At 37.3% G+C, this 17,186-nt stretch overlaps 1 protein-coding gene across 10 annotated transcripts in view; it reads right to left on the reverse strand.

Annotated features, from left to right (window-relative positions):
• Positions 1-17,186, reverse strand: part of Lar (tyrosine-protein phosphatase Lar) — a 571,867-nt gene that overhangs the window by 187,766 nt on the left and 366,915 nt on the right. For all 10 annotated transcript variants that reach the window (XM_065228155.1, XM_065228154.1, XM_065228160.1 and 7 more), the window contains one exon: positions 10,191-10,349. In XM_065228155.1, the coding sequence (XP_065084227.1) occupies positions 10,191-10,349 (159 nt within the window). The remainder of the gene's footprint in view (positions 1-10,190; positions 10,350-17,186) is intronic.

A 17,186-nucleotide genomic window follows, 5' to 3' on the forward strand; every position in this document is an offset into this window, starting at 1 on the left:
AGCTTTAAATTATCCTCGGAATTCCCTTGAAATTTTCCTCAACATCCCTTTGGAATTTCATTCAAATTTTGATTCGCTCGATATTCTTTTTGAAATTATCTTGGAACTATCTGCAGGATTCACTAGAAATTATTCGCAGAATTTTCATGGAATCATTCTAAGAAATATTTTTTTTAACTGTTCTCAGAATTCAACACCCCTAAGGTTCTTCTCGGAAGTAATGTTTAAGTTGTCCGTCCATTCACCAAAACGTTGTAGTTTTTCTACCAGAAATGTTCAATAAAGCTTGCCCCTACATTCACCAGAACTGTGCAATTATTACATTATTTTAATTCAGCTTGCACCTCCATGCAGCAGATTGTTGCAAACCTTACACCAGAAATTTTCAATACAAACTTGCCCCCAGAAAATTTTACACCTGGAAATTTCAATTGACCAGAACGATGCAAATTTTCCACCGTTAATGTTCAATTAAAATGCTTCTCTAATCTTCTGATTGGTGCAGATTTCCTTTTTCCATTTTCCACCAGACATTTTCAATATAGCTTGCTTCTCCTATCATCATAATGTTGCAGGATTTCCATCAAATAAAGCTTGCCCCTATTTTCAGATTTTCATCATAAGTTTTTAGTAAAGCAGCTACCCTCCAATCATCAGAATGGTGCAAATTTTACACCAGAAACTATTATCAAAGTTTGTTTCTTTATTCAGCAGAAGGATGCAAATTTAAGACCAAAAATTTCCGAAAAGCTCCAAAAATTTTTTCAATATAACTTTATTTCAAATAAAGCTTATGCCTTCATTTACCAGACCAGTGCAAGTTTTCCACAAGAATTTTCCTGTTCATTTCATTTATCAGAGCGATGCAAATTTTGCACCAGAAATTTTCAATAAAGCATGCTCCTCCATTCACCAGAACGGTGTACCAAAAATTGTCAGTGAAGTTTATTTCACCATGCACCTTTGTGGTGCAATTTTCAAGCTTTGTCTCTTCATGCACCAGAATGGTGCGAATTTTCCTCCGTAAATTTTCAATGAAACTTGCATTCATTAGAACGATGCAAACTAGACACCAGAAAAATGAATAAACCTTGCTTCTATATTCAATTGCTTCACCTTGCCCCACCCTGTGCACGCCAGTGATCCTGGAGCATAGTAGCGGTGATATCTCTAAATCGTTAAGAAATGTTTGTTCACAAAAAAATTGCATATTAATAGCTCTAGAAATCATCTGCAGCCGCTTTCACAAGAAATTTTAAATGAAATAATGAAAGATACAAAACTATTTTTTATCATCAACACCAGAGTTTTTCAGTGGTATATGAAGATAGTCAAGACCTGGAATTTCAAACACTACCACCTGGAATGACAATTTGGAGTTTAGAAACACCCTGCCAAAATTTGAAGCCATTTGGTTCATGGGAAACCCTCGCTCAAAGGGTTTGAAGTTTGTATGCGAAAAATCGACAAAATATATGGGGCCACTTTCACATGTACACGTAGAAATTAATTTTATGGATGCTTCAGAACTTCCAGTGGGCCATCCTGTGACCATTCAGAGCCAATGGCCATCTAATATAACTGCATTTAGAACCAGACGGACCATCTGGTGCCCATTTGGAGCCAATGACCGGTTAATATGTCAAATATCACCATTTTACTTCATTCCATATAGTTGTAGAAAAAAATCAAGGCCTACTTTGATCAAATTTACACAGAAATCCATTTTATGGATGTTCCGAATCTTTCGGCGGATCATCGGATCCCAAGTAACATTTTAGGTTTTATTAAGTAATACAAAGCAACTATAAAACAACATTCCCTGGTCAAAACTACTTTGCCATCGATGCTTCCACCAAAACCTTTATTAAGACTAGAATCTGGCTACCCGAGCAAAGTCCAGCATCAAAATGACAGCAATTTGAAATCAAGTTTTGATATCAGCATCACACTGAAATCATAATTTGATTTCAGTTTACGCAAGTGACAAATTTGATACCTAATTTTGTTTTCATTTTGCTGTACATTTGCTCTTCAGAAATATGATGTTGCGGGTTAGTTTTCATTGCCTTAGCATAACATCAAATTGAATACTTGTTTTGTAATCAACAGGAAAAATGGATATCAAATTTAGTTTTCAGTTTGCTCTCACTGATAGCAGAAGCAGTTTTCAATGTGATGTCACAGGAAGATTTGTTTGCTCTCAATTGTGATATTTTAAACGTTAAAACGACCAAAACGACAGCAACCTGAGTAATCATTATCAGCGAAATCACAACATCAAATTTAGATTTCAATTTGATCTCAGACTTTGCTCGGGTAGTTGGCTCATCCTGAAGAACGTTCTGAAGGATATATTTTCGAAGCTCTTCAAGGTTGATTTACTGCAAAAAGGTTTTAGACGAACGTATTGAGCAACCCGTATTTAAGCTACAATAAAAGCTATTTGGCAACAATAAAAACCCTTTTCAAGTCATTTTCCCTAGCTGCTTGCTGAATCCACTAGAAAAATCATCAATCAAGATAGAAAAAAGTTCGTAAATACCAACCGATCTCAACAAGTTGTAGGAGTCATATTAAATCTTATGTGAAATGTACTTGAAAACATCGAAAAAAATAAGTCCGTGCTCGAAAAAAGTCGATTTGACTTATTATTTTAATTGAGAAAAAAAATATTCTTCGGATTGATCATTAAACTCTGATCCAAAATAAAGTTAAACCAAGGAAATACACATGGAAAACGAAGATTGTAAAAATCAAACAACATAATTGTAACATGGTGGCAGTTGGTTTTCATGGGCCATTTGTGAAAAAGTTGTTTTGCTTTAATGAAATCCTTAAAAAATTCATAAAGTTCAAAACGACTTTTATGAAGAAAACTCGCTGACTGCATTGCATTTATCTAAAGCCATTTTGCTTGATCCTAACCCGTTCAGTTTTATGGCAGCATTTATGGAGGCAAAGTTGTTCAATTTGTAAACAGAGTAATTGGTGATTTAAGGATCCACTTAAACAAGTCTAAATAACAAAAATATATGCTTTTTCTCTCATTTAAAACCGAATGGTTTCATGGTTACTTCTATAATGAAAGAACAACTAGAGTATTTATCAAGGCATTAATAAACAATGATGATTGATTTACAGAACAGTTAATGGAGAGATTGAGAGCTGGTTTAAAATATTTTTTAAACAAGACAGTTTTTGACTTTCTCGACAGAATATGAAAGGTTTTAAAAACAGCATTGAGCTGAATTACTAATCATGAATGTTTTAAACTTCGAAATGCTGTGTTTAAACTAAATGGCTTGTTCATTGCCGTTATAAAACCATCATAAATCAAAGTGAATGCCAAGTAGCTACTGAATTGTTACTTGGGATGACCAGTTGGAGCTAATGACCAGCCAATATATCAAAAAATCACAATTTTTCTTCATTTCACATAGTTGCAGCGCAAAATCAAGGTATTCTTTGATCAAAAATACATAATAATCTCATAATTGGGTCACCGGATGGCCTTCAGGTGGACACTCAGAATTTATATTCAGGTTGTGGGTTGGTTTTTAAAAAATATTAATCTGCCCTACCCATAGATGCCTGTTGCTGTGTATTACCAGCATCTACTGGTACCATTTCTACCCCCCGATAGCCTCTCGGAGACTCGGAATAAATCCGAAACCACTTGGCCAATTTCTTCTAATTTCCATTAGACCATAACATTTCGAACATTTTTCTACTTTCTGTGAAAATTTCAGCAAAATTTCATAGTGAAACAAAAGAGTTATACCCATGCAAACATTGCTATTCGTATGTCTGTTCGTAGAAATAAAACCCGCACAAAGCGCGTTGGACCCTCCTCAAAAGTAAGGCAGGTGGTGTTCATTTGAAATGCTAATAACTTTTCTAGGTTAACTCGGAATCACATCCGGTCTTCAGCCAATTCTCCAAATGTTCTACATTTTGTACACGAAGAAAATAGACCAACTACAGTGCCATCTAGAGCCACTACAGGGTGATACGGTCAAAATTTGGTCAATATCAACTTGACGTATTTCTTTCAATTTTGCATTTAAAAAACCTGAACACCTCTCATTTTGAAGGTGTGTGTGTGTAGAATGTTGCTCCTATTTTGATTTTGGAATTCACTCTTCAGTTGTCAAAATGCCGTCCAAGCAAGAAGAGCAGCGTATCAAAATTTTGCTCGCGCATCGCGAAAATCCGAGCTACTCGCACGCAAAGTTGGCAAAATCGCTAAAAGTTGCCAAATCAACCGTTACAAATGTAATTAAAGTGTTTGGGGAACGTTTGTCGACAGCCAGGAAGTCTGGATCGGGGGGAAATCGAAAACCGGAAGCCGCTGAGACGACAAAGAGAGTTGCCGGTAGTTTCAAGCGAAACCCTAACCTCTCTCTCCGAGATGCCGCAAATAAGCTGGGTGTATCGTCTACAACCGTGCATCGAGCCAAAAAACGAGCCGGACTATCGACTTACAAGAAGGTAGTGACTCCAAATCGCGATGATAAACAAAATACGACGGCCAAAGCGCGATCCCAGACGCTGTACACGACGATGCTGACGAAGTTTGACTGCGTGGTAATGGACGACGAAACCTACGTCAAAGCCGACTACAAGCAGCTTCCGGGACAGGAGTTTTATACGGCAAAAGGAAGGGGAAAGGTAGCAGATGTTTTCAAGCACATGAAACTGTCAAAGTTCGCAAAGAAATATCTGGTTTGGCAAGCCATCTGTACCTGTGGCTTGAAAAGCAGCATTTTCATAGCTTCCGGGACTGTCAACCAAGAAATTTACGTGAAAGAGTGTTTGAATAAACGTCTGCTGCCTTTCCTGAAGAAACACGGTTGTTCCGTACTGTTTTGGCCGGATTTGGCATCTTGCCATTACGGTAAAAAGGCCATGGAGTGGTACACCGCCAACAACGTGCAGGTGGTTCCCAAGGACAAGAACCCTCCCAACACGCCAGAGCTCCGCCCAATTGAGAAATACTGGGCTATTGTCAAGCGGAACCTAAAGAAGACCAAAAAAACTGCTAAGGGCGAGCAGCAGTTCAAGGCAAACTGGCTTTCTGCGGCGACCCAAGTAACACATAAAACATCTTTTTGAAAAAGAATTAGAACGGCTTGTTGTATAAATATATTATAAGTGATGCAGAAAACATCCCACGTTATATATGAGGTTTATAGATGTTTTCTTAATACTTCCTAAATTTCAAAATTTTCAAAAATAGTTTTCTTTTGCTTTTATCTTTAAATGTTATTTGAACGTGCATCTTACTGTTTAAATACCACTATAAAACTGTTCATATACAAAATCAATCTTAATTTAATTTATAAAGTCCTTGAAGAGATTCTGTACTTTCCAGAATGACGTAAACATTGACGGCGCCATAGAGACGGACTGTCTCTTCACGCAGTGATTGACAGTCTCTTATGATGTTTTCGGAGGTTTGTTATAAAGAAAGTTGAAAACACTTTGTTATGACATCTCATAAATTAATACAACTGAAAAGGTGCATGTTGTCCTATAAGAAGTTGAAAATACTTTAAAATAACACTCTGGCAATTGAATGTACGCTCTGCTGCTTACAAAACGTCTTTATGAAGGCGTGATGCACGAGAATATAATTTTCATGCCATTGGCAAGAACATGATAGACACTTATAAAAATCTTTCTTTAAGCGGAGTTGGTCCAGTTAGGAAGTATTAAGTCTACCACGCCAAGGACCAGTGTTCGAATCCCATGCTCAAGTTTTTTTTTATTGTTTTTTTTGCCGCTGGTTTTTATGATGTTTTCAAAACATGTTATAATACCAGTATTTAGTTTTATAAGCTCCGCGTCTTGCGCTTTTTAGGTTGTATAAATGTATTAAATGATGTAACTTAAAGTATTATTGATTCTATACGTAAGTCATTGAAAAGTATTTTCAACTTCTTTATGACAAGCCGTGTTGCTTGGGGAAGAAGGTGGACAAGGTGGCTGTACAAAATCTGATGGCAGGGGTCAAGCGTAAGGCCCGGCAATTCGGATTTGGAAAAGCGGAAGCCTAACTGAATATTTTTCCTGAATTTTATACTAATTGAACTTGAAAAAGAAATTTAATTTGATTTTTTAAATAAACGATTTCACCGATTTACACGCGTTTTCCCTTGACCAAATTTTGACCGTATCACCCCTCAATATGAAGGTGGCTCCTTCTCTCATACATTTTGTCGATTTTCCCCATACAAACTTCACGCCGTTTGAGCGAGGTGTTGAACCAAAGGACTTCAAAATTTGGCGGGGGTGTTTCTGACCACCCAAACTACCATTCCAGCGTTTGACATTCCAGGATTGCCCTATTTTGGAACACTCTAATGAACATCTTAAGTCCCTGCGCTTTGGTCAGAGAGCGTATAGGGCGTCGTTGTGCCAATTTGGTCGTGGCACATTTCGAGTATGAGAGAGTGATTGCAGTTAGTTCAAAAGTGCGTGAGAAAAATGCAAACACTTTCGTGGATTACCCGGAGTTGCGATAGTGAAGGTATGATCACAGACAAGCAGACATAACATGCTTAAGATGTTCATAGAAATCGCTTTTAACGGTCAATTTAAATGTTTCTTAGTTGTTATTACCGCCACTTGTGGCGTGCATAATCAATTCCCTTCCGTTTTACGTTCACGCGCTACAGTCATCTGTTGAGTGTACACAACAGATGGCGGTAGTGTTTACAATGATAAATGTTCAATGTAATGTGTCTGTTTGTCTGTGATATAACATTGAGGTAACGTAAGGATAAAATCAAAACATTGGGAAATATAACGGATCACTTTCAGGAATACTTCACTTCGCAACCGATTAACCATTCTGACGGCCATATGAGTACCCAAGTAATCATATAGTCGCAATAAAGCTTGCATTTACTTACTTTGCTTGAGTATGGTTAGTATGGGGCCTCCCTTAGCTCAGACGGTAAAGGCGCAGCTACAAAGCAAGACCATGCTGGAGGTGGCTGGGTTCGATTCCCGGTTCGGTCTAGGAATTTTTCGGGTTGGAAAATATCTCGACTTCCCTGGGTATAGGTATCATAGAAGTATGATTGGACTTGCCACACCATTATACCAATGCAAAAATGGTACAGGCATCGAAAGCTCTCAATTAATAACTGTGGAAGTGCATCTAGAACACTAAGTTGAGAGCACGCAATAAGCTAATATGCGATATGCAATAAGCTTTAAATGCGAAGAAGAAGAAGAAGAAGAAGTTGAGTATGGTTAGTTGGGGAATCTGATGAAACTATCATTTCTTGAAACTAATCCCTTTCGAATTCCATTCATTCTCTTTTCGTACTTTGCATATCACACCATCTCATACTAAACTCTACATTGATTCAATGACTCATGCCGAGTGCTCGGTGGACCAGCGATTTAAGATGCGAGCCTTATACCAGATGACCATGGCAATACAGTAACAGATGGTGGACATGAGATCGACCACACCAACCAGCGAGGAAGAGTGAAAATCAAACCAGGTCCGAACATTAGTGCGGATTTATCTCCCTCGGACAACAAGAAATACCTGGAAAAGGCGGAATCATGTCAGAACCGATCAAGGACGATCTACGGAAGGAAATTGCTGGTGAAGTGCGGAATGAAATACGAAGTGTTAGAGAAAAAGTACAAGGGATTCCAAAAGAAGCAATCAATGGCGGCAGACCAGCGGAACATGGTGAGACCAGTCCAAATATTTACTTTTTATAATAATAAAAAAAAACATACCAGGATTCAACAGAACAGTTTGGAAACTGGAAGTGTGTGTGTAATACTAAAGCAACCTCGGAATGGGCGTGACTCTCCAGACATTCTGGAATGGATTGCTGGATCTGCAATAGAGTTATCACCTTCTAACTCCCGGCCTAAAGCTGTCTACAATGACTTCTTCCATAATAACACTGCTGGCCAGTGGGGGAATGAATACACACAAACACCCACTCTAATGAACACCTTAAGTCAAAAATGCTCTTAATTGAGAACGTTAAGAGACAGAAAATATGTTTTCTTAATAAAAAAGCTTGAAACCATCTCAGCTACAATTTTGTCAAAAATCACGACAAACAAATAGGAAAGTTAGATTTAGAATATCAATTATTTGCACTAAAAAAACCTGAGATCAGGGTTGGCAGGCTTATTTCTTAAACAAATTGCCCTTTCTGAATAACTTTCCGCTCATTACATAAAACTTAACAAATCCGAAAATTTTATTTTCTCGGTATACTTTTCGAAATCAGCTTGGAACTATCCGCAGGATGCACTAGAAATTATAGAATTTTCTTGGAATTCTTCCAGAAATATTTTGGAACTGTCCTAAGAATTCAATATCTTTGAGGTTCTTCTCGAAATATTTTAGAACTTTTTTTTTTCTCAAAACAATTTGGAACTGGAATTCCCCTAAAGTTTCAGAAGAATTTCCTCTGTATTCTACAGAAATTCTTCGCAGAATTAGCTTGAAATTATCCTCGGAATTCCCTTGAAATTTTCCTCAACATCCCTTTGAAATTTCATTCAAAATTTGATTCTCTCGGTATTCTTTTCAAAATTATCTTGGAACTATCTGCAGAATTCACTAGAAATTATTCACAGAATTTTCGTGAAATCATTCCCACAAATATTTTCTTTTGGAACTGTCCTCAGAATTCAATACCCTTTACGTTCTTCTTGGAAATCAAGTTTAATTTGTCTGTCCATTCATCAATAAAATATCTGAGACGCAAAAATAAGAACAGCTTTTCTCCTAAATGAAAACCTACTTTGTTTTATGGACCACGTTTCATCAAGTGAGTGCAATTGACAATTGAGTAATTGGTGCGAACAATTGTGCACGCCAACTCTGGCGAAGACACCGGGCCCCGGATCCAGTGTTAAATTTTGCATCTTTGAATTTTTAATCATAGAATGCAATCAAAAAAGATCTTTGATTTAATGTTTAATTTCATGACGAGGCGTGATACAAATAAAGTTATTTTGCTTATCGCAATCATGCAATGTGTCGCAACTCAAACTGTCATCCATTATTTTGATCATCGCTCCTTTCCTTATACGGGTATGGCATGGATGGAGGGCATCATTTCAGAGCAATTCCGTTCCGCCCCGCAGGCGTCAACAACCAAAGATGAGTGAACGCCATTTTCTCCAACTTCCATTTTCAACCAAGCTTCCTCCCGCTCAGCATTTTGCTACAACATTATGCAAATCAATGCAAAATTATGCCCCACCGACCGGAAGGAGTCCCAAAAAAAAAAGTGGATGCTTATGCAAATCACTTTCCGTATGTCTTTATCTTGTTCTCACACAAAGCACAACTTCGGGATTTTTTTTGTCCTCCTCTTTCTAGCCGCGTAGATTGATATTTTAGTCCTCGGCTGCTCGGCTGCGAGCCATCAATTCAGAGCGCTTTATAGCCCATCAGCAGACGCAGCCATCGATAGCAGCATTGACTCATTCACTTATTGGCACATCCTGCTTAAACGGGCACCTTTATTAGAATAAAATCTATAAAATGCATTCGACTCATCCTACCGATTGGACACCATGGATATTGGATAGAAATCGACAGGTTTGGAAGTGTTGATGCCGTACGAAAATCCCGTCTATGTTTTATTCATCAGCTCTCCGAGTCTGAGAACTGCATCGCGCTAGCTAATCCGCTTCTTTCTGATGGATTAGGATTTCTTCATTCCGATCGGTACCGTTTTTTTCGTGGCACCTTGAATTTGCGCGTCCTTATCAGAGGATGGTCTGTTTCCTCACACCACACCGGTATTAGCATAATGGCTGGAAATTCATACAATTAGTGATGCAAATCCGCTTGGGATTTTCTGCAGCTCTATACACTGAGACTCTTTCTCTTTCGCTCTGCTTATCGTCAGTTGCTTCCTTTGCAGAGCTCCGGAAAGCGGTGCACCGGAAAAACGGTCGCAAGATGACGGTCCCATTCCCGGATTGGAGAGCAAGTTATGAATCATAATGGTAAACTATTTGTTTTGCATTTCGCAAAGTGATGAAGATGGATTAGCAAGGTGAAGAGAAAAATTTCCCCAATGGTATTATTATGTAGATTTTTAATAGAACGGGGACTTATAAGTGGTCGGTTGTACTTTTGTGATAAACTGAAAGAGTTCTGAAAGTGTGTATGTACTTACGCTCATAGACGGTGAGAGTCGCCTCAGCAGACACGGCATCGGCGACGCCACTTTCTGCCATGCATTCGTACGGTGCATCGTCACGGCCGGCACGTACCGGTTCGATTCGCAGCATCGAAATGCCATTAGATTCGATCACCGAGTAGCGCGATTGGGAACCTGAGGGGGGCGAGAAGAAAGAATAGAATTTTTAATCATAATTGGTCGGGGCATATTAAGACATAAATCATCATTCTGTTTCTGTTAAGTCAAAAAAGTTAAAGCATGTATACACTTATGTAGAAATAACAGATTGTACACGTGATAGAATCCATCTTTGACATAATTTTTTTTACGTAAACAAACATGTCATGTAAGCGCTCCGAGACTGAAAAGTTCGTTGCTCGACGAAAAGTACGTTTGATTAAGTATTGTATTGTATTGTATTTCGCGTCTGTTATGACTCAAATTTATATCAAAATTCAAGCTCATAGGTATATGTTACTCTCAGAGCATCTAAATTTACAAGATTTGTCTAATGTCGTTTTCGTTTTTGCGGTGTAGCTACACCGGTGCTACACTGCCGTACACCGAAATAATTTAAGGTGTAGATATAGGATGCACCTTTCTTTACAAACAAATGATGTTGAGCTGTCAAAGACTCACGCTTATTCCTGCTTACACTACACCAGTGCTACACCGCAAAAACGAAAACGACATAAGTGTGTAATTGCTCGAGAATAACATGGTTCGTGTCGTGATGGTTATGTTGTATTTGTCTTTGTCTAGCAATTGTATTCAGCTATTCAATCTTAACACTTTCAATACAGAAAGGGAAATTGATTCTAAATATCCATAGTCATAGTCCGGGCAGCTTTCTATTTGTTCTGTTGAAGTCGAGCAGCGTTGCTTAATTCTACCACCCAGCACTGGCGTGCACAGAGTGGGGCAAGGTGGGGCAATTGCCCCACCTTTTATAAATAAGATTTTTATTTCCACATTTTAAAAGTTATGATAAAAAATAACTAGATTTCTTGATAACTTGATTTGAAGGTAAAATTGAAACCCTTTTATTGCGTCAATTCTTTTGAGATTGTGCCAAAAAATTGCACCACAAAGGTGCCTGAAGGAACAAACTTCAATGAATTTTTTTGGTCAAAAAATTGCACCACATTGGTGAATACAAAAAAATTCTGGTGTAATTTTTTTTTCAAGTTTGTTCATGAAGGGTTAAAAGCAAAGGGTAAATTTAAGGTTAAAAAAATTCACCTTCGTGGTAGTAAATCGAAGAAAAAGCTTTTTATTGAATATTTCTGGTTCTGGTTCTAAAATTGAGTCACGCTAAAAATTTGGAGGTACACATTTAACTGAAAATTTCTGGTGGAAAGTTCGCAACACTGTGGTGAATGTAAAAGCAAGGTTTATTAATTTTTCTGGTGCATAATTTGCATCGTTCTGATGAATGCAAGCTTCATTGGAAAATTTGCACCATTCTGCATGAAGAGGCAAAGTCTGAAAATTGCACCAAAAAGGTGCATGGTGTAACAAACTTCACTGACAATGGAGGAGCATGCTCTATTGAAAATTTCTAGTGCAAAATTTGCATCGCTTTGATAAATGAAATGAACAGAATATTTCTGGTCGAAAACTTGCACTAGTCTGGTAAATGAAGGCACAAACTTTATTTAAAATTTCTGGTGGGCAAGCTTTTTGGAAATTTTCTGGTCTTAAATTTGCTGAATAGAGAAACAAATTTTAATAATAATTTCTGGTGTAAAATTTGCACCATTCTGATGACTGGAGGGAAGCTGCTTTACTGAAAATTTATGATGAAAAATATGAAAATAGGGACAAGCTTTATTTGAAAATTGCCTCAGTATTGTCAGTATTTGTCAGTTGAATTTTTCAATAAAAAATAAACAACAATAAACAATAAAAATCTCTGGTGAAAAATGGAAAAAGGAAATCGGCACCAATCAGAAGATTGAAGAAGCAATTTTATTTGAACATTAACGGTGGAAAATTTGCATCGTTCTGGTCAATTCAAGTTTTCTGGTGTTAAATTTTCTGGGGGCAAGTTTGTATTGAAAATTTCTGGTGTATGATTTGCAACATTTTGCTGCATGGAGGGGCAAGCTGAATTGAAAATTCCTGATCTAAAAATTGCACAGTTCTGGTGAATGGAGAGGCAAGTTTTATTGAACATTTCTGGTAGAAAAATTACAACGTTTTGATGAATGGACAGACAAATTAAACTTGATTTCCAAGAAGAACGTAAAGGGTATTGAATTCTGAGGACAGTTCCAAAAGAAAATATTTGTGGGAATGATTTCACGAAAATTCTGTGAATAATTTCTAGTGAATTCTGCAGATAGTTCCAAGATAATTTTGAAAAGAATACCGAGAGAATCAAATTTTGAATGAAATTTCAAAGGGATGTTGAGGAAAATTTCAAGGGAATTCCGAGGATAATTTCAAGCTAATTCTGCGAAGAATTTCTGTAGAATACAGAGGAAATTCTTCTGAAACTTTAGGGGAATTCCAGTTCCAAAGTGTTTTGAGAAAAAAAAAAGTTCTAAAATATTTCGAGAAGAACCTCAAAGATATTGAATTCTTAGGACAGTTCCAAAATATTTCTGGAAGAATTCCAAGAAAATTCTATAATTTCTAGTGCATCCTGCGGATAGTTCCAAGCTGATTTCGAAAAGTATACCGAGAAAATAAAATTTTGAGTGAAATTCCAAAGGGATTTTAAACAAAATTTCAAGCGAATTCCGAGGATAATTTCTAGCTCATCCCGGGATAAAATTCGGAAACTCTAAAGGAATTTGAGTTCCAAGGTGTTCTGAGAAAAAATCATGAAGAGATCTAAGCATAATTCCAGTGGACCTCTGAAAAGAATATCAAAAGAGCTCTTAGGAGAGTTCTAAAAAAATCTGCGAAGAATCTCAAGGATATTGACTTCTGAAACATTTCGGTTAAAGCCCTACTAATGCAGCCATTTGACGAACTGATCCTCATCGACATTGTCGGTGGGATTAAATTGTCAATTCCATTGGTTGTCTGAAAGCAGTTTCCATTGAAGAAGATGAACCACCACCGGAGTAAAAAATAAATAAAATTAGCTAAATTGAACAGTAGGGAAACAGTGGTGGGTGGACATCACCATCTCCCCCGCACTTTGGAGTACTCCCCATCCCCAGATTGAATGCACCATAGAAAAAAACAATTGCCCCTCCTGCACAAGATTCCTGTGCACGCTAGTGCCACCCAGTAGACGTCTATACGGTTGTTCAATCTAGCTCAGTGACTGTGTAGAATTGTATTGCTATCTATTTTCTCTCACGTTAATTAAGTTTGGTCCACTTAGAATCCGGACAATTTATTTATTCAATATCAGCACCTCTAGTGGTCAGTTATGGAATGTTTTGACAGCGATTTGTTTTGAAAGTACACGTGTTTCCGTTTCGTCTCGATACGTGCAGTATTAAAAAAGTTGTACTAGATGGAAGACGAGAAAAGAAAATTGATCCAGCACACCCACGTCGAAAACCTGACGTGGTAAATTAGAAATACAGGGCTTTTCCGATTTTGTCAGCTATTTTTCCCGATTTTGTCAGCCTGCAGATTTCACAAAAAAAGTTCAGTTTTTAAACAGGAATTACAAACTTTTGGATCTGAATGATTTTCAAGCATAACTATTCAATTCGACGTATCTGATTTTGTAAACAATCACTTCAATTGACGATTTGTGGCAACTGCAAGCTCACTCACAGAAACTAACAACACCAGCTAATAGGGGAAATATTCCCCTACCTGATGATGGTGTTTTTTTTTTGCGTGGGTGAGTTAGCAGTTAAGACAAATTGTCGATTGCAGAGATTGTTTACAAAAGCAGATACGTCGATTTGAATAGTTACGCTTGAATTATTAGTTTTGAATTGCTGTTTGCTGCTCGTATGCTCGTATTCGACGAAGATAAATAACATCGTCAATCGAAAGGGACGATGCTTCAGCCCAATCAAATTCATTCGAACATTCTTATTGCTTCTTTGTTGCTGGTTGCTCGTGGATTTTCTGGTTCGCCGAATTTGGAGAGATGTGACCGGATTTTCTGACTGTTCTGACCCTTAGTTTATCGCCTGCTGATCATCCATCACGAGCAGTGCTGATAAATATAATTTCTTCTACACTCAACTTAGCTGAAAATGAAGACAACCTTAACAGATAGACCATCTACCTGCATGCATTTGAAGTTTGACATAACAGCATTCTCTTGATCAACGCAACCTATGAGTATCGAAGTCAACCTTTGTTTTTCTTCATTCGTGGCTGGATGTTCATTATCGCCTCTGTGTTGTCAATAGCGCTCAAGAACGTGTCGTGTTGGGTTTAACACACAAATCGATGACAAATTTTTGTGTCATGCTGAATGGATGTTAATATTTAGGTTTCAGGATCTTGGGTCGACAATGAACCATTTAGTCAATACTATTTTTCACGCATATGGCGCTGTCCCATTGGTAGTAAGTAATAAATATCTCTATATAATTTTTTTAAATGTGGAAATAATACGCTTTGATGCATATAAAAGTTGATGACAACCTACAGAAATAATTCATAGACTTTGCCGTTCTTTTTTTCCCTGTGAATTATTATTAAACAAGCTACAATTAAATAAAAAAGGGTTTTTCCCATACATATTTTTACCGCTTTACTACCAGCCCCCATAGAGAGAGCAAAAATTCAAATTAGAGAAAGAAAATTCTCTCTCACGAGCTCAATCTCTCAACATGCCATGTATTTTGATGACACTCGATTTGTGATTTCCCTTTCACAGATTACAAAATAGAGTACCTGACACTACAAAACATGTCTAGTACCTCTATATATGCATTTAGATTAACAACCGAAGTCCCTCCTTTTTTAGAAATTCTGCATAAAGAATACTTTCTGTCCCGCCCCATTCATAAAAAAAATTGTGGGAAATTATGTGATGGGTGAGCTATTTTGTGTGCAGAATGTGTAAAAAAGAAATGACTTCGGATGTTAATATAAATGAATATATAGAGATACCAGACACGGTGTGCACTGCACTGTCCTCTGTGAACAATCAACGGAAAACAGATTATGCGTAGTTTCCGATAGACGTCACCGCAAACAACAGCAGTGACATCTGATGGAAAATGAATGCAGAGGCTTAACAAAATGATTACTATTCAAAATAATCGTTTTGCTCAAAATGAATTTAATTATTTTGCTTTTGAGGATCGCTTCTGATTTTGACAATTTTGGGTTGGATAATTAAGCACTGGTGAATATCAATAAACGCGTATTTGTTGATGTATAATGAACTCATTTGTTCATTTCGATCGTACGTAACAGTGAAGATTTTCAAAACAAACGCAATTCATCTATACTGGGTTTGTAGCGCTACTCCTTGCTTGTGATGGTAAACGATAAAATCAGTTTGTTTCAGTTTAAAACTGATCACGAGTTTCAAATTATCTTCATCTGTATGAGGTTTACTAGCACATCCTTTTTCCACATTGTGGGCAATCATGGTGCCGCCATAATTAAATGACACAGTTGATTAGTTGCGCGTACGGAATATCGTGTTCATGAACAAGCTTTCCTCCATCCAAATGTCTAATTTACATTCAAGATTTTCTAATCTCAACGTCGTGTAATTCTTCCTAGGCTTCTTGTATCCAAAAACAGAGTCTATTAACGATATATGCTTCAAACATTCATCGGTGTGCTTTTTGATAGTCATAAGCTACGATAAGACTAGTCAGTTTCATCTGGTATTGAATGTAATCGGTTAACAGTTATCTGCAGATCGTCAAAATATCTGTGATCCATTGAGCTTAAATACAGCATTTCAAAGTGTAAAACATTCCTGCTTAGTAATTCAGCTTTTTGCTGTTTTAAAAACCTTTTATAGTCTGGCAAGAAAGTCAAAAACTGTCTTGTTTTAAAAATAAATTAAAAACAGTTTTCAATCACCTCCTTGAAACTGTTCTGGAATTCAAGCATAAACGTCATTAGCAATTGTTTATTAATGTCTTGATAATATACTTTATAAACGTATTCTATTATTATAAAAGCAACCAGAAAACCAATAGGTTTTTCATTAGAGCAAAAAGCATTTATTGTTGCTTTTTAGGCTTTTTAAAGTGCATCATAAACTCCCCACTTACTCTGTTTACAAATTGAGCTTAAAAGATGGTTCCTCATAGTTACTAAAAGCCAAATTTATGACAAGGAAATCTCGAAGGAGTCGTCTAGGATGCAAAATTCAAGTCGAATTCAGCAAAATCTACTTCTCGTGAAGAACCAGCACACCATCAACGACTGACCATCTGGTGGAGAAGAGTAAAGTAAGCGTGGTCCTCGAATTCATAAAACATTGTCAAAAGTTTAAAAACAGATCTTGCGAATAGATGACAAGCGACAGCGAACCAGGCTTGGTTCTCTCCTCGGTGTGAGTGAAGAGAAAAGTGTATCTGCTACGTGCACCGCATCCAACAAAATGGTGCGCGCACCGTAGGTCGGCAAGCGCACCGATTGTACGTGAGTGCGAGAGTGCAATACATCGCATACACTTCGGCAAATGAGAAATACCGAAGTTTTGCACTTGCCTACACTCGGCTTTTTTACCAGAGCAAGAGCACGCTCGCAGAAGCGATTATGTTGTACATTTTACTTAAGCAAACCCCACACGCATCAATATATTGACGCGAAGGGGAATTATTGACAATAATATTGATGATGTGAATTCAGAAATATTGTCAATCTGGATATATTGACGTCAATATAGAATGTATTGACAATACGATTATTGTCAATAAAAGTAATCGTGTAGGGTCCACTTTACCTCATAACAGCTGGCGCATTCTCTGTGCTTTGTGTACTGTCCAGACCAGTGCTGTAAATTTTCATATCATTCGATTGAAGATGATCCAATACAACCATTCAATCAATTCTGTGTAAACGAATTCTCACATGACCATA

The sequence above is a fragment of the Ochlerotatus camptorhynchus genome, unplaced genomic scaffold (assembly GCF_037179485.1).
Source record: "Ochlerotatus camptorhynchus isolate MF236.1 unplaced genomic scaffold, CSIRO-AGI_Acam_v1.1 ptg000284l, whole genome shotgun sequence".
Taxonomy (NCBI): Eukaryota; Metazoa; Arthropoda; class Insecta; order Diptera; family Culicidae; genus Ochlerotatus; species Ochlerotatus camptorhynchus.